The sequence below is a fragment of the Erinaceus europaeus genome, chromosome 1 (assembly GCF_950295315.1).
Source record: "Erinaceus europaeus chromosome 1, mEriEur2.1, whole genome shotgun sequence".
NCBI classification, from domain to species: domain Eukaryota; kingdom Metazoa; phylum Chordata; class Mammalia; order Eulipotyphla; family Erinaceidae; genus Erinaceus; species Erinaceus europaeus.
In genome coordinates this window covers 138,665,162-138,687,881 of record NC_080162.1, presented here as the reverse complement: position 1 = coordinate 138,687,881, position 22,720 = coordinate 138,665,162, and the positions used below count along the sequence as shown (strand labels likewise).

General features: G+C 40.1%; 1 protein-coding gene and 1 long non-coding RNA gene across 5 annotated transcripts in view; one reads left to right on the top strand and one right to left on the bottom strand.

Annotated features, from left to right (window-relative positions):
- LOC132539869 (uncharacterized) overlaps positions 1-20,462 on the bottom strand; it is a 29,855-nt gene extending 9,393 nt beyond the window's left edge. Inside the window, exons 1-3 of one of the 3 annotated variants that reach the window (XR_009551141.1) lie at positions 19,633-20,462; positions 19,442-19,511; positions 15,399-15,479 (exon numbers count right to left, since the gene is read on the bottom strand). This is a non-coding gene — a long non-coding RNA (uncharacterized LOC132539869). The other 2 variants (XR_009551139.1, XR_009551138.1) reach the window with 2 other exon arrangements.
- A 15-nt stretch (positions 20,463-20,477) lies between these two features.
- The window catches only part of ZFPM2 (zinc finger protein, FOG family member 2), a 602,281-nt gene continuing 600,038 nt past the window's right edge, over positions 20,478-22,720 (top strand). For both annotated transcript variants that reach the window (XM_060195956.1, XM_060195948.1), the window contains exon 1: positions 20,478-20,999. In XM_060195956.1, the coding sequence (XP_060051939.1) occupies positions 20,960-20,999 (40 nt within the window). In that variant the 5' untranslated portion in view covers positions 20,478-20,959. The remainder of the gene's footprint in view (positions 21,000-22,720) is intronic.

Sequence of the window (22,720 nt, the reverse complement as noted above, 5' to 3'; positions counted from 1 at the left end):
TAGCAAAGAGCTGACTTCCCCCCCAAATGGATGCGAACCTGGAAAAGCAGTTGCGAGTAGTGACATCATCTGTGCCAGCTACACATCACGGGCCTCACCAAAATTAAGTCGTTCCAGCCATCACATTAGGGGTGAGTTAGTGAGACATTTTAACCATATTACAAGGTGAACTTTTGAGTTGACAATTTTGTATGGCCCATGAATTTTGAGATTTATCTGTATATCCAAATGATCCTGGACAGAGAAAAAGTTCCCCACTTCTGCTAAAGAAACTGGAGATGACATAGATAGTCACTATCCCCACCCCCATAGATAACCAGTAAAGTCTACTTGGTAACAACCACTTTGTTAGTGTTTGAAAGTGCTTCTTGCAAACTTCAAAGTGATGACTGTAATGCAACTCCCTGGCATATCTATGAAGCTATGGGAAAGGGGGAAAGAAGGAAGGATGGGTATGGGATATATGCATAAATTTTTTATCTTACATTTTTTTTTACTGCAGTTGGTTTTCTTCCAAAGCCATACCAATCCCCCACACAGAGTGCTTCCTGATTGTTTTAGCAGTTGAGTGTAATGTAGAGTTGCTGCATCATTTCTGTATCAGCCAAAAACCAAAATGGGGGTAAAAAAATTAAAGGAAAATATTTTAACTGGATATACTTTTAATTTTAAAAGCTCTTCTCTTTTTTAAAATCAAGACAAGGTTTTTAACTTAATGTTATTTTTTAAAAAGAGTGAGCCTGAGCACTGCTCAGCCCTGGGATAGGCAACATTAAGGATCCAGCCTAGGACTTGGTGCATACAAATTCTCTGCTCTACCACTGAGCTTGCTCCTTGGTCTATAAGCACTTAACTGTGTTTTACTTTGTTCTCCTTACTAATTATTATTAACTGTGTCTTGGTAAGACCATTCATTGCAGTCCAGGAAATTTGACGATTATTTAATATCTGCATATGTCTGATTTCCCTGTGTATCACAGTTATTGTGTTTTTAAGTGCATTTACCAGAGATAACTACCCTTCTTGTCTTTACCAATCCCTATATCTTACATTGGTGCTCATGACCCCCGAAAGCTTTACAATTTTCTTTTCCCAGCACTGACATACTGTCATTTCTTTTTCTTCCAGGGAAGAACAGACTTGGCAACAGAAGACATAGACATTAAAGACAAGAAGGATTGAAAGAAGTCATTCAGATTGTTTGTAGATAGTGAAATGATTTCTAAAATGTGAAAGAAGATAGAACTATATCAAAGCATAAAGCAGATAAGAATATAGCCTGACCCAAACCAAGGTTTTGAAAGGCACAAAGAGAGTATACCTGCTCAATAGTCTCCTTGGGGAACAGTTAGTATTGGCTCTGCTTTTATGGAATAGAAATGCATGTACATACTTAACAAAGCAGGTGTGTTTCCTCTGCACAGGGTAGCCTGGGTTATCAGAATTGCCTTTTTACTGATGAGCCAAAGTGTTCAAATTTCTCTCTTTTGATTGCAAGGTGGTTTCGTTCGTCTGACTGCAAATACCAACAACAGAGTGGGGTCAAGAAGAAAAGGTATCATCTGAATCTTGAGGATAAATATTTTAGTTTTCCTTGATGATTCATTTTGTCCACTGCTTGCATTTTATTGACCAGAACTGCTTCACACAGTCAAATCTAGCTGAATGGAATAACATAAAATTAATGCTTCAAGTGGAATATTCAGACAAGATAACTATTGTTACCCCCTTCTCAGAAAAGACAGAAAGATTAGGGGTGAATCATTAATAGTTAGCAAACTACTTTATGTCTATCAAATACCTGACATAATATAATAATTTTTTAACAACACTTAATTTTTTTAATTATCTTTATTTATTTACAGCTAGAAATAGAGAGGGAAAGGAGAGGTAGAGAGGGAGAGAAACAAAGACACCTCCAGCCCTGCTTCACCATTTGCAAAGCTTTCCCCACTGCAAGTGGGGACTTGGGGCTTGAACTTTGGTTTTTGCGCATTGTAACATGTGTGCTCAACCAGGTGCACCACCATCAGACCCCTTAACAGTATAATAAATTTGATACAACTACATTCTGAGGTAGATCCAGTATGTTCATTTTTAAAATATAAATGAATTAGGGAGTCTACTGGTAGCACAGCAGGTTAAGCGCAGGTGGCGCAAAGTGCAAGGACAGGTTTGAAGCAGGTCTGCAGGTGTCTCTCTGTCTCTCTCCTCTATCTCTCCTGCCCCTTTCAATTTCTCTCTGTTCTATTCAATAAAAATGAAAAATGGGTGGTGCAAAGCGCAAGGATCCTGGTTCAAGCCCCCGGCTCCCCACCTGCAGGGGAGTCGCTTCACAAGTGGTGAAGCAGGTCTCTATCTTTCTATCCCCCTCTTCTCTTGATATCTCTCTGTCCTATCTAACAACAACATCGATAACAACAATAATAAATACAATAATGACAGAACAAGGACAACAAAAGGGAATACATAAATATTAAAAATATATAAGTGAACTGAAGCACACACACAGACTTTCATAGACTGCACAAATATCTGGTTTTGAGTCCTTGTTCACAATATGAAAGCAACATGCAAAGAGAAAACTTTGTAATTAGTGAAGCTGAGTTAGGTGTTGCTCCTCCCCTAGCTCAGATTTTTCTCTTTCACCTTCTATATGAAAGGAAAAAGTATGTTGGGAACCAAAGAAGAAAGCACAGGCAGGAAGCTCCAGTGAAGCCCTGGGGGCTGGGATGGTAGATCACTGATCTCAAGTAACAATTGCAAGCAACAATAGGCTCAGTCAAGAATTCTTAGTTCTTGAGAAAAGAAATAATTGCTCTTTTTAAATATTCCTCTGTCCCTCTTGGATGTTCATACATATTTATTTATGAACATATGAAATTATTTCTGGAAGTGGTATAAGAAAATGGAATCCATGCAGAATTGCCTCACCTGGATCAGGCACCTGCTTTGCCAGGAAGAAGCTTCAGTGCTGTGGTGTCTTTCCCTCTCTCTTTCTGTCTACTTTCTTTTTAATTTTGCTAGTGATTTAATATTGATTAACAAAATTACAAGATAACAGGGGTATAACTCTGCACTGTCCCCACCACCAGAGTTCTGTATCCCCTTTTCCTCCATTGGAAGCTAAAGTAGTTCTCCTAAGGTGTGCAGATATAGGTTAGCTACTATTTATACTACCATCTACATTTGTCTTTATTTGCCCATTTTCTTTTCCTATGGCCCCATCTTCTCTTCCTTTCCAGGTCACACATACACTTATTACTATATTCCCTTTTTCTTCTTCTTTTTCTGGGTTCTAATGGAGTTGGAGTTCAGAGCGATGTTGTTGTGTGTGGGCCGCGGAGAAGAGAGAGAGGGGTTCCGGAGCGAAGAGGAAACACAAATCTTTATTTGCGCTGGCACTTCAGAGTTGGGTGCTAGAGAGGCAGGTTGGGCCACGTGGAGGTAGCGAAAATGGCCTCCTCATGCAGTAACCTTTCCTGCATCTGAACACTGGAGTGAAGCGCTGGCAAGAGAGTGAGGTGTGGAAGAAGGGCTTTTATAGGAGTAGCTTTCACAAGAATGGGAAGGTGTAACCATAGCACTCCAGGATAGGATAATAACTCTCCTGAGAATGGGAGAGGGGAAGAGTAACCAAAGCACTCCAAATATCGCGGGGATACAGACAATGCCCTGAGGACACAACATGGCTGAACAGGCACTCCGAGAATGTCCCAACTCCCATGGGAACTAGCAGTAGCCTGAGGGGACAACATGGCAGATGTGACTGCATAGGCACAATTTCCCAGCATTTCTCCCTTTCCTTTTATCTAATGCCCAGGGCAACAGTGTGCAAAATCTATGAACTACTTAGGGTCTGTCTATGAAAAAACAGCAACGTGAAGGGAAGAAAGCTGCTGTAAAATTGTCTAAAGTGTCCAAAGGGTATACCAGGAAGTCTGATATTGTGCATCGGCACAATTTCCCAGCAGAGCACATTATCATTTCTTCCCCACTGGGAATACAGACCAAACTTCTTTATGGGGTGCAGGAGGTAAAAGGTCTGGCTTCTGTAACTGCTTCTCCACTGGACATGAGCATTGGCAAGTGGATCCATACCCCCAGCCTGTTTCTCTCTTTCCCTTGTGCAGTAGGGCTCTGGGGAGGTGAGGTTCCAGAATATTCCCCTCTCTCTTTGTCCCTATTTCCTTCTCTGTCTCTGTGTCTTTCTCTTGAGAGAATAGAGTTTATAAGGAATTGCTTCACAAGATCCTGAAAACTGAGAACCCCTGCAATCCATTGTGTGCAAACCCAAACCGAAGACCCAGAAAAGCTGTTGAAATTGCTTTCTCTATTGGGGCAGCTTGGAACATTCCTACTTATGACCACAGAATGTGAGATCAGTTCTACAAGGATGCAGAGGTCACATAGGCTCCTAAGCTGAATATGGGCCCCAGATCACATCAAATCCATGGAGTTTACAGTCAACAAATTTATACACCTTTCCCATATTTGAGAGCTACATTCTTCCCTGATCCAGTTTTCTGGTCCTTCTGCCATCCATGACATCATCTCACCAGACAATAACTAGGATCCACCTGCATATCAGATTTCAGGGTCAGGCCAAAAAAAAAAAAAAAAAAACAAGCAAACCAAAAAAATACACTAGTATAGCCACAGGCCCTTTGGAATATAACTAAAATATCCCTACTAGCTATCTACAAAATGGAGGACCCCCCCAACTCTTCATCTTCACTATTCTAGCCTTTAGGTCCATGAATGATCAACAATTTGTTTGGCTTTGTATGTTAACTCTCTTGTCAACCACGAAGTTCCAAATGCTAGCATGATGCCGACCAGACTTACCTGGACAGACAACCCCACCAATGCGTCCTGGAGTTCTGCTTCCCCAGAGCTCTTCCCCACTAGGGAAAGACAGAGACAGGCTGGGAGTATGGATTGACCTGTCAACATCCATGTTCAGTAGGGAAGCAATTACAGAAGCCAGACATTCCACCTTCCGCACCTCATAATGACCCTGGGTCCATACATACTCCCAGAGGGTTAAAGAATATGAAAGCTATCAGGGGAGGGGATGGGATACAGAGTTCTGGTGGTGGGAATTGTGTGAAGTTGTACCCCTCTTATCCTATGGTTTTGTCAATGTTTCCTTTTTATAAATAAAAAATAATAAATAAATAAATAATAAATAAATAAGAAATTGCTTTCTGAACCTGAAAGCCAGAGAACTAGGAGAGCTCAAGGATGCAAATCCTAACTCTAGGGCAAGAAAAGATCAAGACCAAGCAAGCAGTGAGTAAAAAAAAAAAGTTAGTTTCTTGCCTTTTGTTCTATCAGAGCCTCAAAAAATAGGGCAATTGACTTTGCTAATCACCTCCTTCAAATGCTAATATTTTCAGACACACCTCCATAGACATACCCTTAATCTTTTTTTTTTTTTCCTTTTTTACCTCCAGGTTTATCACTGGGGCTACAAGCCATTTTTCCATTTTTATTGGATAGAAAAATTGAAGGATAAGACAGAGAGAAATTGAAAAGGAAGGAGGAGATAGAGAGGGAGAGAGAAATATAGATACCACCCTTGAAGCTTCCTCCTGGAGGTGGGGAGTAAAGGACTGGAACCCAGATCCTTGTGTGGGTTCTTATGCTTAGTACTATTTGGGTTTAACTGGGTGTGCTTAATGTTTAATCTGGGTTTACCACGGTATGATCAAGTAGACACATAAAATTAACCATGGTATTATTAGTGACATGGTGGAAGAAAATATATGTTGCAGGCACACAAATAATCACCCGGAAAATGTGCCTGCTTTTTTTATATACAAAATCCAGAATTGAGCTCCCCCTTCCCCATGTTAATAGAGTTTCACTGTTGTCATTTTACTGAGGGACAGAAGGTACTGGAGGGTACCACCCAGAAAATGGGAGTGTTGACAGGTGTGGCTTGAAAAGGTGGAGGTGGGAACCTCTAAAAGAAACAGTTAACTTATTTCACTCTGTCACACTTCGCTGAGATAATACATGAGGAATCTTTTTAATGATGGGGAAGCAAGCATCACCAACCTATTCCCTAAAACAGTTTCTTTCCCTCTCTGTCATTCTATCTCTTTATTCCTGTCTGAAAAAAAAATAAAGATAATAAAATATTTTTTAAATAACTTAAGAAAATAAAATAAAATCCCATCTTCCCCATCTGTATAGGATGCTGTCAAAGAGGCTCATATCTCCTTCACCCCACTAAGAACACTAATCCAGAGAAAGTAGATGAATAGGAGAATATCAACTAGATGCAAGATGTATCAAAGGGAAACTGATCCTACTAATTACAACATGGAAGTCAGTGCACTAACCCTAACCCTAGCCACTGGAATGCCTCACCAAGGAGTACCCCTAAAAGTCCATGGGTACCAGGAATTTTATATACCTATACTTTTATATATTCTAACCTTGTACAACCTCCTTCACACATCATGGTCAGCTTCCACTGTGCTCCCAGTGGTAACTATAACTAGAATTGGTATTTTGAGTTAGTAAATATGAACATATATTTACTTGACTAAATATATAGGCCAATAAGAGACCATACACTTCAGCATGATTGAAAAGCAAAAAAGATGGTATTGGCAATTAACCTGATGTGCTGCAGAAACTTAAGAAAGTGCAAACTTTAAGGAATGAAATACAAAATGTATTTCCATATTTATTTAAGGACTCCTCATACTGGTTGCCATAGGTGATGCACCAATTTGCATTCCTACCAATAGTGAGAGGTTTGTTTTGTTTTTTTTCTCTCCACATCTTTGCCAACACTTGCCATTTCCTGTTTTGTTGATGTGAGCATTTTCACAGATGCAATGTGGAATTTCAATATGGCTTTTATTTCCATGTCTCTAATGATAAGCAAAGTGAATCATTTCTCATATGACTGTAGGATATCTGAATGTCTTCTCTAGAGAACTGTCCATTGAGATCTTTTGTCCACTTTTTAATTGGATTGCTTGTTTTTGTTGAGCTGTATGATTTTTTTATTTATATATTTTCACTGTCAATCCCTTGTCACTGGTGTGATGTGCCTACATTTTCCCCTCAATCACTTGCTTTTTTTATCCTTGTGGAATTTTCCTTCAATGCATAGAGTTTTTAAAAATATCTTTTATTAGTGATTTAATAATGATTGACATGATTATGGTATAAGAGGGGTACAATACCATATAGTTCCCACCACTAGAAGTCCATATCTCCCCTCCTCCATTGGAAGTTTCTCTATTCTTTATCCCTCTGGGAGTATGGACCAAAGATCTTTATGGGGAGCAGGAGGTAGAAGGTGCCAGTGCATTGAAACTTTTTCAGTTGATGCTGTTCCCAATTATTTACTCATGCTTCAGTTTCTTTACCCATTGTATTGAATATTCAAATCTTTTCTTGATGTTCACATCTTGAAATGTTTAACTCTATTTTCTATTTTGTATTTTCTATCTTCAGGTATGATACCCATACTTTTAATCAATTTAGGCCTCTATCCCAAGGGTATGAAAAATCCCTTATTTGAAGAGATACTTGGACCTCTATGTTCATTCCTGCATTACTGACAGTAATCAAGGTATGGAAACAATCTAAATGCCCATTGACAGATTGCTGGATAAAGAAACTATGAGGTAAACATTCAATGGAATACTCATCTGCTACTTAGAAGATAACATTGAATCCTCAAGACATAAAATGGATATAACTGGAGGTGGTTATACTAAATGAAATATATAAAGAGGCAAAAGACCTGATGATACCCATATGGGATTTTGCCCATATGAGGAATATAGAAATTAAAACATGAACTTGCTGGGGGGTTGGGTGGTAGTGCAGCAGGTTAAGCTCATGTGGCACAAAGCACAAGGACCAACATAAGGATCCCAGTTTGAGCCCCAGGCTCCCCACCTGCAGGGGAGTCAATTCACAAGTGGTGAAGCAGGTCTGCTAGTGTCTATCTTTCTCTCCTCCTCTCTGTCTTCCCTCCTCTCTCCATTTCTCTCTGTCCTATCCAACAACAATGACATCAATAACAACAACAATAATAACCACCACAACAATAAAACAACAAGGGCAACCAAAGGGGGAAAATGGCCTCCAGGAGCAGTGGATTCTCTCTGCAGGCACCGAGCCCCAGCAATAACTCTGGAGGCAAGGTTAAAAAAAAAAAAAAAAAAAGGGTCGGGCGGTGGCGCAGTGGGTTAAGCACATGTGGCACAAAGTGCAAGGACCAGCTTAAGAATCCCTGTTCGAGCTCCTGGCTCCCCACCTGCAGGGGAGTCGCTTCTCAGGGGGTGAAGCAGGTCTGCAGGTGTCTACCTTTCTCTCCCCCTCTCTGTCTTCCCCTCCTCTCTCCATTTCTCTCTGTCCTATCCAACAACAAACAACATCAACAATGACAATAATAATAACCATAATGAGGCTACAACAACAAGGGCAACAAAAGGGGGGAAAATGGCCTCCAGGAGTGGTGGATTCATGGTGCAGGCACGGAGCCCAGCAATAACCCTGGAGGAAAAAAACAAAACAAAACAAAACAAAAAACCATGAACTTGCAAAAAAGAAGAGAGAAAAAAAATAGAACAATCAAACTGTTTTTTCGACTTTGTGAGATATATGGTAAGAGGATAAGGAAGAAATTTGTTGGTTTGTTTAGTGTGGAACTAAACCTGGGAAATTTTATAATTTTGGAAGTCATTATCAAATCACTAATAAAATGAGTAAATGAATATATAAAACTAAAGATAAGAAATTTTTTTAAAATCTACTACAAAAAGGAATAAGAAGTGTAGACCAAGTGTACATATAGTTTTTCCGACAAAACCTATGAGTCCTAGCAGGGCTAAGGAGATAACTATTTTCCAATATATGCCAGGAAAATCTGGAGGATGTCATTACTTTCTAAATAAAAAGACACCAGTGAAAGCCAGCAAGGAATATAAAGATCCAAGGAGCATCAACAGTACAAAAGAATCACAGTTTTCCAATAATCATTTTCAAAGAAATGTAGAGCTATAATTTACTTAGCAAAAAATTTCAAAAAGTCCATTTTTAGGAAGCCGAGAGAGCTACAAGAAAACACTGAAAGATAATTAATAAAATCAGAAAAAAATATTCAAAACCAAAATAAGTTTAAAGGAGATATAATTAAAAAAATAGGAACTTGGAGGTGAACAAGGCAATGAATAAATTGAAAATGCAACAAGTAACCATAACACAAAGATGTATTAAATGGAAAGAAAAGTGTATCAAATAGAAGATATGACCTTCAAAATTATATAGAAAAATAATATAAATAGGAATTTTTTAAGTGAAAAAAACTTTCATCATCCACAAATATGCTACTAGCAAAAAATGTGAATTATTTATGTTCCAAAGGAAAAATAGAAGCCAAAAGCAGGAGAAAATTTAGATTTAAAGTTATTGATAAAAAATTTCTTGAACTGGAGGGAAAGATCTAACCATGTATATTTATGAAGATTTCAGGCCCAAACTAAACTAAAAAAAGTAAAATTCTATGATATGTTATCATAAACTTGTGAAAATTAAAGATAAAGTAAACATCTTAAAAGAAGAGAGAAAAAAACTTTTCACTTACAAAGGAACTCCCATAAGATTATCAGTTGCTTTATTAGTGATTTACAAAATTATAAGGTAATAGTGGTATCATTCCACACCACTCCCACCACCAAAGTTCTGTGACCCTCCTGCCCCCAAATGGTAACCACCCAAGTAGTAGTTATGATTGAATATATATATATATATATATATTCAATCATAGTTATGATTGAATATATATATATATATATATATGCATATAGAACATATATATATTATATATGTTCTATATGCCTATGTGTTTCAATTCTCTATATTCCACTGTTGAGTGAAATATTCCCATAGTTCTTTTTTCCTTTTTCATCCTCCTTCTCACAAAGCAAAATAGTGCCTGACTTCCTGGAGTGTTCTCCAGTATCTCTTCTCTCAGTGATGGTGCAAGAACAACAGCTCCATGTCACAAAAGTTTTGTCTCTATTTTTTTTAAACTCTGTTTGGAGCTCTTTCTTTGTCTTTTAAAAAAAAATTTTTTTTTAATTAATTAATTTATTTATTTTTATTTATTTTATTTTATTTAAGAAAGGATTAATTAACAAAACCATAGGGTAGGAGGGGTACAACTCCACACAATTCCCACCACCCAATCTCCATATCCCACCCCCTCCCCCGATAGCTTTCCCATTCTCTATCCCTCTGGGAGCATGGACCCAGGGTCATTGAGGGTTGCAGAAGGTAGAAGGTCTGGCTTCTGTAATTGCTTCCTCGCTGAACATGGGCGTTGACTGGTCGGTCCATACTCCCAGTCTGCCTCTCTCTTTCCCTAGTAGGATGGGTCTCTGGGGAAGCTGAGCTCCAGAACACATTGGTGGTGTCTTCAATCCAGGGAAGTCTGGCCGGCATCCTGATGACACCTGGAACCTGGTGACTAAAAAGAGAGTTAACATACAAAGCCAAACAAATTGTTGAGCAATCATGGACCCAAAGCTTGGAAAAGTGGAGAGGAAGTATTAGGGAGGTACTCACTGCAAACTCTAGTATACTTCTGCTTTCTTACTTTGGTGCCATACTCCAAACTCAGTCAATTTCTGCTTTGCGTTTCTACTTCTTTTTTTTTTTACATGCATAACATTCCCCAGATTCCCATTTAGCAATACAACCCCCACTATTTCATTCATCATTTTTCATGGACCTGTATTCTCCCCACCCACCCACCCACCCCAGAGTCTTTTACTTTGGTGTAATACTCCAATTCCATTTCAGGTTCGACTTGTGTTTTCTTTTCTAATCTTGTTTTTCAACTTCGGCCTGAGAGTGAGATCATCCCATATTCATCCTTCTGTTTCTGACTTATTTCACTCAACATGATTTTTTCAAGGTCCATCCAAGATCGGCTGAAAACGGTGAAGTCACCATTTTTTACAGCTGAGTAGTATTCCATTGTGTATATATACCACAGCTTGCTCAGCCACTCATCTGTTGTTGGACACCTGGGTTGCTTCCAGGTTTTGGCTATTACAAATTGTGCTGCCAAGAACATATGTGTACACAGATCTTTTTGGATGGATGTGTTGGGTTCCTTAGGATATATCCCCAGGAGGGGAATTGCAGGGTCATAGGGTAGGTCCATTTCTAGCCTTCTGAGAGTTCTCCAGACTGTTCTCCACAGAGGTTGGACCAATTGACATTCCCACCAGCAGTGCAGGAGGGTTCCTTTGACCCCACACCCTCTCCAGCATTTGCTGCTGTTACCTTTTCTGATGTGTGACATTCTCACAGGAGTGAAGTGATATCTCATTGTTGTCTTGATTTGCATTTCTCTGACAATCAGAGACTTGGAGCATTTTTTCATGTGTTTCTCGGCCTTTTGGATCTCTTCTGTGGTGAATATTCTGTCCAATTCCTCCCCCCCATTTTTGGATGGGGTTATTTGTTGTCTTGTTGTTGAGTCTGGTAAGCTCTTTATATATGTTGGTTATTAAAATTTTTATTTATTTATTCCCTTTTATTTGCCCTCATTTTTTATTGTTGTAGTTATCATGGTTGTCATCATTGTTGGATAGGACAGAGAGAAATGGACAGAGGAGGGGAAGACAGAAAGGAGGAGAGAAAGACAGACACCTGCAGGCCTGCTTCATCGCCTGTGAAGTGACTCCCCTGCAGCTGGGGAGCCATGGGCTTTAGCCGGGATCCTTACACCCCTCATTGTGCTTCATACCATGTGCGCTTAACCCGCTGTGCTACCACCTGACTCCCATTCCTTTGTCTTTTGTAACTCCATAGTGAAATATTCTTTCAATTCTTGAATATGATTTTGGATGCTAACTCAGATTCTTGGATAGCCCTCATAATAAATTTTCTATGGTCTTTTAATTTATTTTTTCCTCTTTCTGATATGTTATTTAAGTATATGCTTTTTTTTCTGATATGTTATTTAAGTATATGCTTTTTTTTCTGATATGTTATTTAAGTATATGCTTTCCTGGAGACCTTCTGTTTTATTTCTGTCTGTAAAATCTGTCATGCTTTGACAGATTTTAGGTTTTGAAAATTCTTTGCTGTTTACTCGCCTAGCATGCTGTTTATTGTTGGAATAACAGTGCTATTGTTATGAGTACTGGATTTTACTTTGTTTATATTTTTATTGGGTAGTGGGACATTGTGTTTCTTAATATTGGTTTGAGCTCTATCCTCCATATGACATGCAGTTATGTCCTCACTTAGAGTTTCAGCCTGAATCCAGACCTCAGAGACTTGCTGTGAAGTGGTTGCTGTCTTCTGTGTATTTGGAGAAGTAGGACTCACTTTTCTTTTTTTTTTTTAATTTATTGTTGTTGTGGTAATTATAATTGTTGTTATTGATGTTGTTTTTGTTGGACAAGACAGAGAGAAATCAAGGGGGAGAGACAGCAAAAGGGAGAGAAAGATAGACACCTGTAGACCTGCTTCATCGCTTATGAAGCGACCCCCCTGCGGGTGGGGAGCCAGCAGCTTGAACCAGGATCCCTATGCTGGTCCATGCATTTAACCCATTTTGCTTCCACCCAACCCCCAGGACTCACTTTTCATATAGTCACTAGCCCCAGCTGCTCTGATCTGTTTACCTGCCCATACATTTGGTTTAGTTCTAAGACAGACATCACCGCTTTTTGGCCAGGTATTCCACCTGTCACTGTGTTGTGTCCTTGCCAGCAATGGTTAGTTCCCTGACTTCCCTGAGGCCACTGATTAAAAAGCCAAGAGGTTCCCCTCTCTTGCAGCAAGCACTGTGTGTTGCTGCCTAGAGCCAAAATGGTGCTGACTGCTACCAGTTCTCACAATTTCTGTACATCTGGTTTTAATTCATGTTCCCTCTCATCCCATCCACATGTAGAGCACCCATTGAGGCTACAGTGCTCTTACAGGTATCTCACTGGTAGTTTGATGAGGTTTCCTAAGTTCAATAGTTATCAGTCCTTGCTGTTTTGCGAAGCATCTCCATGTCAGCTGTTACTCCATCCCATACATGTCCCTAAGTCCTCTATCAACTGATTTCTCAAACAGAATCTTATAGATGATGAGAGTTAGACAATATAGTTAAGCAGTTTGTAAAAGACAAAAATAACCTGACAACCAAGAACATTTTATGCAGCAAAATTTCCTTTAGAAATGAAGAGAAAAAGGAGCTGGATGGTGTTGCACCAGGTTGAATGCACATGCCACTATGTCAAACCCCAGTCTCCATCTGTATAGGAGAATCTTCATGAGTGGTGCAGTAGTGCTGCCGATGAATCTCTCCCTCTCTATCTATCCCTTCCACCTCAGCTTCTCTCCATCTCTACATAGTCAGTGAATAAATATTTTTAAAAAGAAATCAATAGAAAAAGGAATTCTCGGGAGTCGGGCAGTAGCGCAGTGGGTTAAGCGCAGGTGGCGCAAAGCACAAGGACCGGTGTAAGGATCCGGGTTCCAGCCCCTGGCTCCCCACCTGCAGGGGAGTCGCTTCACAGGCAGTGAAGCAGGTCTGCAGGTGTCTATCTTTCTCTCCCCCCTCTGTCTTCCCCTCCTCTCTCCATTTCTCTCTGTCCTATCCAATAACAACCACATCAATAACAACAACAATAATAACTACAACAATTAAAAAAAAGACAACAAGGGCAACAAAAGGGTAAAGAAATAAAAATTAAAAAAAAAGAAAAATTAATTCTTAGACTAAGAGAACTCATTGCCACTAAGAATGTATTACAAGAAATAATAAAAGAAGTTAACACTAATAAGTGACATATCAACATACAACATATTGGTGACGATAAATAGTCAAATGAAGAGTATGTCAATACCAATATGGTACTGTGCTCATATTTATAAGTAAAAAGTGTAAAGATTTTGACTATTAAAAATAATAGTTAAAATAATTTGCTGATGAATACACAAGTAAATTGTGACAACAAAAAAGGGGAGAATGAATATATAGGTTTTTTGTATGTAACTTTAATTACTATTAGTTTAAAACAGTCTGTACATATAATGTTTTCTGTGGACCTGTGAGATAGTACAATGGTTTATGAAAGTCTCTCATGCCTAAGGCTCAGAAGTCCCAGGTTTAAGCTGTTGCACCAATATAGTCCAGGGCTGAGCAGTGCTCTAGAAAAACAAAAAACAAAACAAAACAAAACAAAAACCCACAAACTCACAAACTCACATACAAGTGCAGATATCTATCATGGAAATATAATAAATTATACTGGGGCTGGGCAGTGGTACACCAAGTTAAGTGTACCTAGTACTAAGTGCAAGGACTCACACAAGGATCAGGTTTGAGCTCCAGCTCCCCACCTGCAGGCAGGACAGTTCACAAGGCATGAAGCAGGTCTGCAGGTTTCTGTCTTTCTCTTTCCCTCTTTCCCTTTCTCTTTCTCTCCTCTCTCAATTTCTCTCTGTCCTGTCCAATAAAATAGAAACAATGGCTGCCAGGAGCAGTGGATTCATAGTACTGGCATTAAGTCCCAGTGACATATGGAGAAAATAAAAAAAAAAACAAACCAAAACAAACAAAGGAATAAACAAAAGAAACTGTATTCATGTGACAACTGTCTTGTAAATCATTATTTCACTAGTAATGATAATATATATATATATATATATATATATATATATATATATGCATCAGGACACATTTCAATCTTATTAAATTGGCTAAGATTTGTTTTGAAACCTAGCATTGGCCTATCTTGGAGAATATTTCATGTGCTCTCAGGAAGAATATGTGTCCTGAGGCATGTATATATGCTTTATGTAAGCTTTCTGGTAATCACACATGCACAAAGCTATAGTAGATATACAAATGATAAAGAGAAAGGAATAAAAGCATTCTATTATAAAACATTATAAGTTCAAAAATATAAACAGCAGGGAAAGAAGAAAGAAAAAAAAGACATTACAAAACACCCCAATTAATGAGAAAGATGGGATCAGTAAGTCTTTGCTTATAGATAGTATTTACAATGTAAATGGATTAAATCCTCTAACAAAATGGCCTAGGATGGCTAAATGGATTTTTAAAAATAAGCCCACCTGCCAGTAAAGTGGAACCAAAATTAAAAATAAGATACAACTAAATGGTGTCTACATGGGATTCACTTCCGTTTTAAGGACATCTAAGTGTAAAATTATAAGACGGGGAAAGCATATTGTATGCAAGTGGAAACCAGAAGAAAAAAAAAGCAGGGATAATTATATCAGAAAAATAGCAGACTTTAAATAAAACATCAGAGCAAACTACAAAGAAGACTATTATAAAATAATAACAGCACAAAGCCAGCAAAATTGTGGATCACCTGGGGGAGCTGGGCAATGGTGCACTGGCTGAGCACACATTAACATGGACCCGGAGCCTGGTTGAATCCCTCAGTGCCCACCTGCAAGATGGAAGTTTCAGAAAGCAGTGAAACAGGACTGTAGGTGTCTTTTTGCTTTCTCTCCCTCTCTCAACATCTCTTTGACTTAACATAAAAAAAATAAAGGAAAGGAAAGGAAAACAAAAGAAAAAAGAAAGAAAGAAAACTATAAAAATGATCGCTCATTTGGGTAAGGTTCTTGCTTTGTCACACATAGTCTGGTCCTCATTATTATTATTCTTTCTCATTATTATTATTATTATTTATCCCTGAATAACTTCTCTTTCTTTTTTTAAATTATTTATTATTGGATAGGGACAGAGAAATTGAGAGGATGGGGGGGGAGGGAGACTTGCAGCCCTGATTCACCACTCCTGAAGCTTTTCCCCTGCAGGTGTCCACAAGGGACTTGAACCCAGGTCCTTGTGCACTGTAGTGTATGCTCTTAATCAGGTGGGCAATCACCTGGACCCTCTGAACAAGTTTTCCTGGAGTGATGAAACCCCAGTCACAACAACAAGAATAGCAACAAAATAAAAGAATGCTAACACAGTGAATTTACCAAGAGAATATAATAATAATAAATATGTATGTACCAAATATTAAAGGGTATAACTATATTAATTAATTTCTAACAGATACTATAGAATAAATAGAAAATAATATAATATTTATGTGTGCATGGTGTGTGTGGCAGGGGTGGGGAGTGAGGGGGGCAGGACAATAATGCAGTACTTTCAACACTGGCTAGATCATACAGATAGAAAACTCCACAAGGAAACATTGCACTTGAGATACCCTTTAGATAAACTAAATCTAAAGACATGCATTCTATTCACTAGCATAATGATATATATTCTCCCTGAGCGCACATTAAATATTCCCCAAGATAGGAAACAAAAGAAAAAGGTGGGGGGAGATGATTGGCTACAGGGACTAGTGGATTCTTCAAGCATGTATGAACCCCAGCAATAAGTTGGGTAGCAATAAAATATATACATATTACTACTAATGATGATGATAATGAACTTATAGATAAAAAGAATGAGAACTTAACTCTCTTCAATTTAGATTTTTTCCCCCCACAGACATTTTTTTGGAAAATCTGATGGCTTCAGGAGACGTGCTCCCTTAGATATTTTTTTGTACATACAAAACTTCTTTCAAGTGATTGACTTCTTACAGGAAGCCCAAGACACAGCCCTGATGCCGACTACCTGAAATATTTTCAAAGTCCTTGGCTCCTTTGCAAGTAAATGGATAATCCTTTTCACAGTTATAATGTAGGAATGCCATTCAGATAAATGTGTTGATTTTTATTTTTAACTGCTGAAATTATAAAGATACAAATACTAAACTCTATTTTCATACTATGCTCTCGTTCAATTCCATGTCATAATCTTAAATCAAGGCAGATAAACTGTATTCAATTTCTGGTGAGGATACAAGGGCAAAAAATTAAGTCATTTGGAAGCTTTTGAATATTGTTTACTTCTATAATAAAGAAGACAGCTTGCTGCCTAATAACATGTGGCTTGGGAGTTAGCTTTATCAATTTGTTGATCCCTTGGAGGAAAAAACACATTTTAAAAACAAATCGAAGAATAAGACATACGTGAATGCAATTCGTTTGCAGTAAGCACAAAGCTCTGTATTATGCCAAATATAGTACATTTTTTTGTATAAAGATTATTCCCTCCTTACTTTCCCAAATAATATGATGTTCAAAAATGAAGTATACCTTCAACTATAGAAAGCATTTTAGGGTTTCTACCTTTTTCAATAAACAATATTATAAACAACCATAATTTGTGAAAGTTCCAGGGTGTTACATATGTAGGTTTGCCAGATAAATACAAAATGCCCAATAAAATTTAAGTTTCAGACAAGCAGCAACTTTTTTTTTTAGGATAAGATATACCAAATATTTCATAGAATATACTTATGCTAACGATTATTGTTCCTTATTTGAACTCTAATTTTAACTAACTAACCCTCACAACACTATACATTTGTAAACAAAATTAATTTCATTAAATATTTAATTTTACATATTAAAGCAGTTTTGGTACTGACCTCTCATTTTATTGTGAGGTGTAAGTTTTCTTGCTCAAACAAAACTTTGAAGATGTATACAGTTATATTGTCGTGGAAGTTATACTAGGATACTTGAAACTTTCCCCACTCCCTATCCAGCTTCTACATTCTTGTTACTCCAATGAATTTTTAAGGAGAAATATAGACCAAGGTTGATGTCTGTTTATTTCAGATTGGCTTCAAATTAATCATTTTTGCATTTAGAAAATGTTTTCTGCTTTAAAAGTCACTTACATTTGGTGTGACTTAAAATTACTTGTTTTTGAGAAACTTTCTATAACGAACCATTATATAAAGATGAAATCATTGAGCCTAAAGACAATAGATTAATTTTTAAGTAAATGAGAAATTATTTTGTGCTCTTGCTTACATATGTGTAGTTAAAAAGTAATTTGCAATACACAGGGTATTGGCTGTGAATTGTGGTTTTTAATATCACAGACACATTTGTTACTGTGGTTTTACAATATCATTCCCTGATGTTTTTCTCAGTTGTGGTTTCCATAATCATCTTTTGATAGTTATGTAACTGTGGTTTTTGGGTTGCTATATCTATTTGGACAGAGATAATTGTTTATAGGTTTTGTTGCCTTTTAATTCTATAACCTCAGAGACTTGAAACAGAGAAAGAAAAAGGAACTTTAAATATTACCAACATTCCCACTAAGATCACAGAAAAACAAAATTGATAGTTTTCTTTGGTTTAATTCATTTATATGTACTAAAATTATTTATATTTATAAATTTAGATAAACAACTAATATCTGTTTCACTTAATGCAGTCTAACTATTTTTATCTATATTACCTTACATTCTCTGGATTTTACTCTTGCAGATTTTAAACTGAAATTTTAGCCAAGATGTATTTACTTCCCTTTTACTTTGCATATTTAACCATTTCAGAAGCCAAAAGAAACATTGCTGTATTATTTTATTCTCCCTCTTGGACGATATGAAAAGTCAGTCAGTTCTATTAAAAAAAGAAAATATTTAACCTATGGGGTAAAACATATTCAACTCTAGGCAAACGGATTTAATTTCAACTCATTGTTGAAAATTAAGGATGTAGAATCTTTAGTGCCCTGTCTGCTTATTCACTGCATCCCACAAATACAGATAACTCTGCTTTTCATGGTACTTACAGATTTAATTTTGTGGCTCTTCAGGGGAGGGACTTGGTCATTTAGTGAGGTTTCCCATTGCAAGTGACCCTGTGTTCTGACAACCTCATATGGTGGTAGGTAGCACTAATGATAATATAATGAAATTCACAATTGGCCTCAGCTCTCTATTAAGAATCCCCCAAGCCATATTTTTCACAGGGCATTCTTTACACCTTCCAAAAGATGTCCTGATGGGCTGGTTATAAATGACACTGATTATAGTCTCCCCTACACTGAGCAGCCTGCACTCTATGTTCAGGTATGTAATGACTCCCAGACCCTTTTACAGAATGCCAATTGGTGGGGTTCACAGAAGTGTCAGTGAATCCCACCAAAGGGACTGCATTTTTAGATCAGAAGAGATGGAAGTATCTAACAACCTGGGAGTGGAGGGAATCAGCAGTGCCTTCTGTAAGATATATGTGAAATGCAGTGGAGTCTTATTAGTAAATTACTGTTTACAGAACACAGCCAGTTCCACCCTCAAATGGAAAAAGCTCCTTCCAGCCCACCCAGGAGAATATATTTCCTACTGACTGTCTATTAAACTAGGAAAAATTAAGCTAACCTCACACTGCACAACTTGGCCACACATTTAAAATTTTCTACTTTTTTTTTTTAGCTTGCATTTTCTAGCATATCACTATCCACAAGAACTGAATAAGAATGAAACAAATCTTTAAACGCGCTAAAGAACCATGAAAAGGTTACTGGGTCTCTTACCTGCTTGGAAAATTATGGCCAAGATCAAGTCTTTTACTAGACGTTGGCTGCTTCCCTGTGGCCAGAAGAACTAAAGGAATTAAAAAAAAAAAAAAAAAAAAAAAAAGGCCAAGGGGTTGGAATGAGACTTCAGAACCTCCACAGACTTCCTCAAAAAGTTAGGATTCCTATTGGAGAAAATTCATTCCCACCTAGTGCTCATCACTTAGTAATGTCCTCCTTTTTTGATGGGAGAAGAGAAAGACCAGTCTGCCAAATGTTTTTTTTTTTTTAAACAATTTAAATGGAAACTCCGGAGGGGGACAAAAGAGCACTTTTAGGGCTCAGCACCCCAACAGTGCGGCCATTTGGGGGTGGAAGGGTGGTCTGCAGCCACAGCCATCTCCAGGAAACCTTGAAATAGGTCTCCTGAGAGCCTGGGCAGATGCGAGGACTTAACTGGCCCCCAGACACTCAGTTGGCATTTGTCATCAGCTGGCTGTAGCTGAGTATTTTGCCAGTGGCCTAACCTTCCTGCCAAGAAACTGGGGCGGAGGGTGGTGAGGGAGGCTCTGGGAGGGGGCGGCATCCTTGGAAGCACAAAGTTTATGGAAAGACTGAGATTTTTCTTTGTGCCGGGTTGGAAAAGACGAGGCGTGAGAGTTGGGTGGCTGGGTGGGGGTGTCCACTAGAAGGGGGGGGGGGGGCTGTTGGAAGAAGTTGCCTGGAAGAGGTGGGGGGGGAGGGGTGCTCTGGAGGCTGCCCAGAACTGACGCGGTGACAACTGCAGAAGGTGGCCCCCCTCCAAATCCTCTTCATACTTCCAGCCACCCCCTCCTTCCCTCTCAGTCTCTCTGCGCTCCCCTGCACCCCACCCGGCCAAGGCCCAGGGCTCTCGCTTGCATTGGGACTGCTGGCTTTGGATGCCGCCAATCCTCCGTCCGCGGATGGACTAAGCCCCCTCCCCCCCCCCCCATCGCCGCAGCCCGGGATAGCCCCTCCCTCGCGCCCAGCCACCTCCCGCGGCAGAGCCGGAGCAGCGGGGCCCGGAGCAGCTGTGGCGGAGGCAGCCGCGGAGAGCCGGCCCCGGGAGCCAGGGAGGGGTGACTGCGAGCGTGCGCCTCCTCCCGCGCTTCCCGCCCCTCTTCTCTCTCTCTCTCTCTCTCTCTCTCTCTCTCTCTCTCTTCCTCTCTCTCCTCTCTCTCCTCTCCAGTCGTTTTGTGAAAATTTCCATTACCCCCCAACCACCACCCCATACCCCAACTCTCCACCTCCCCTCCCCACTGTCACCCCCCCCACCCCTTCCCATTTGCTTGCACTTCGCCAAACGTGCACCCGCGCGGCTCCCGGAGGAGCCCAGAGTCCCGGCTCCCGCGCGGCCGGAGCACCTGAGTCCAGCGGGCGGCGGAGGCGGCGCGGGCAGCGCAGGCGGCGCGGGCGGCGGCAGCCCCGGGAGCCCCGGGAGCCCGGGGAGCCGCAGCCCCGGAGCGCGGGCCCCGCCGGAGGGAGTCCCCGTGGCAGCGGCCGCCCGCCGCCAAAATGTCCCGGCGCAAGCAGAGCAAACCCCGGCAGATCAAACGTAAGTTTGCACGCGGGGCCGAGAGTTACGGAGATGATTTCTGGGGAGGGGTACAGCAGCGAGGGTGGGTGGAATGGGTAGGGTACAGGGCTGCAAAGGGAGGAAGGCTTAGAGAAATATGCTCCAAGCACCCCCTTCCCCCAGATTTGTCAAACTTTTCCTTAAAGGCAGCTAGACAGTCACAGACCAGACAACCCTAGTGCTGGTTAATACTAGTAAATATTAATACTAATACTAATTAAATAATACGATTTTAAAAAGGAGCATGCTTGCAAGGCTCGGCTTAGTCTGCGCTCCTGAGTTTTTGCTTAATTCTGATCTCTCCCTACCCTCCCCAGCTCCTGCCCCCTACCCAGTGCGGTAGTCCAGTCGCCACTGCTTTTTTGGGGAGCAAACTGGGGGCTCCCCACTCAGGTGATGATGCTGAGTAGGTGGTGGTTGTTATCATGGTTGTTGTGATGATTGACGCGATGCCACCCTGGGGAACCGCATGTAACAGCCAGGGCGGGGGAACAACTTAGTTGGTGGAGACTTGAGTGGGTTGGAGGGAAGATGGGTGAAAAGAGGCCACTTTTGCAGGAGGTGGAAAATTGGAGGTTTTTTTTTTTTTTTTTTTTTTTTTTCTTTGGCGGGGGGTGGGGGTTGGGGGGATCCTGGTCCGGTGTGTTGGCAGGACCACGCCAACCCCGAAGCGAAACAAAAAGTAGGTGTTCAAGTTGGCGCCTCTGCAGCCAAAGCCTCCGCCCTGGTAGGGCGCGCCCCGGGGGGCTCAGGGTACACCAGCTCCGCGCCTCCGGGACTCCGCCGGGCAGGGACTCGCGGTGCGTCCGGCCTCCTGGGCGCGCTGAGTCCACGCGTGGAGGGGCACCTCGGCCCCGCGCAGAACCTGCGGCCGGTTGCCTTGGAAGGGAGCAGGACACCCCCCCTCCAACTTCAGGTCCTCCTCGGGAGGGACACCTGGGTGACCTTGAGTGGACACTGTGGAACGAGAGGCACCTGCTTCAAAACACACCATTACCCCCCACTCTTGCAAAAAAGCTCAAGTTGGTCAAGTTGACTTGTACTGGGGTAAATTCTTTCAATGGTGTTTTTGTTTTCTTGGGACAAATCCCTCCATCGCTTTGGCCAAAATGGAGAAACAACCTGATTAGTTTTCTTTTTCTTTTCCTTTTCCTTTTCCTTTTCCTTTTCCTTTTCCTTTTCCTTTTTCTTTTTCTTTTTCTTTCCTTTCCTTTCCTTTCCTTTCTTCTTTTTTCCTTTTTTTCCATTTCTTTCTTCTTGTAAGACTTGTATTGAGTTCGTTTCTTCATCTTGCTTCAACTCTGGCAACCTGCTTAAAACTATCACGTCATTTTCGAAGACTTTAGTAACAACCCCCCTCCCCTCCCCTCTTACTACACCCCACGCCTCCAAATGTTGGATATTTTCTGTGGCATGTATTAAAAATACCTCCTGTCAACTTCTCCAGCTTATAAACAGTTTGCTACAGTTAAGGCTTTAAATCTTTTTAAAAATATATATGCAGTCTTTACCTCTCTGACATGACTAGATTTTATTTAATGGGTTTCTTCCCTTATGCTTCAGTGTTTATAATCTGCAACTTAGATTGCAAGATGTGAACTTAACTTTTGGTTCCAAGAGGTTTTAATCAAGTCGAGATCCCTGCTTGGAAGACTCACTTTTTTTTTCTAGAGTGATTATTCAAGGTTTCAACTAATTGC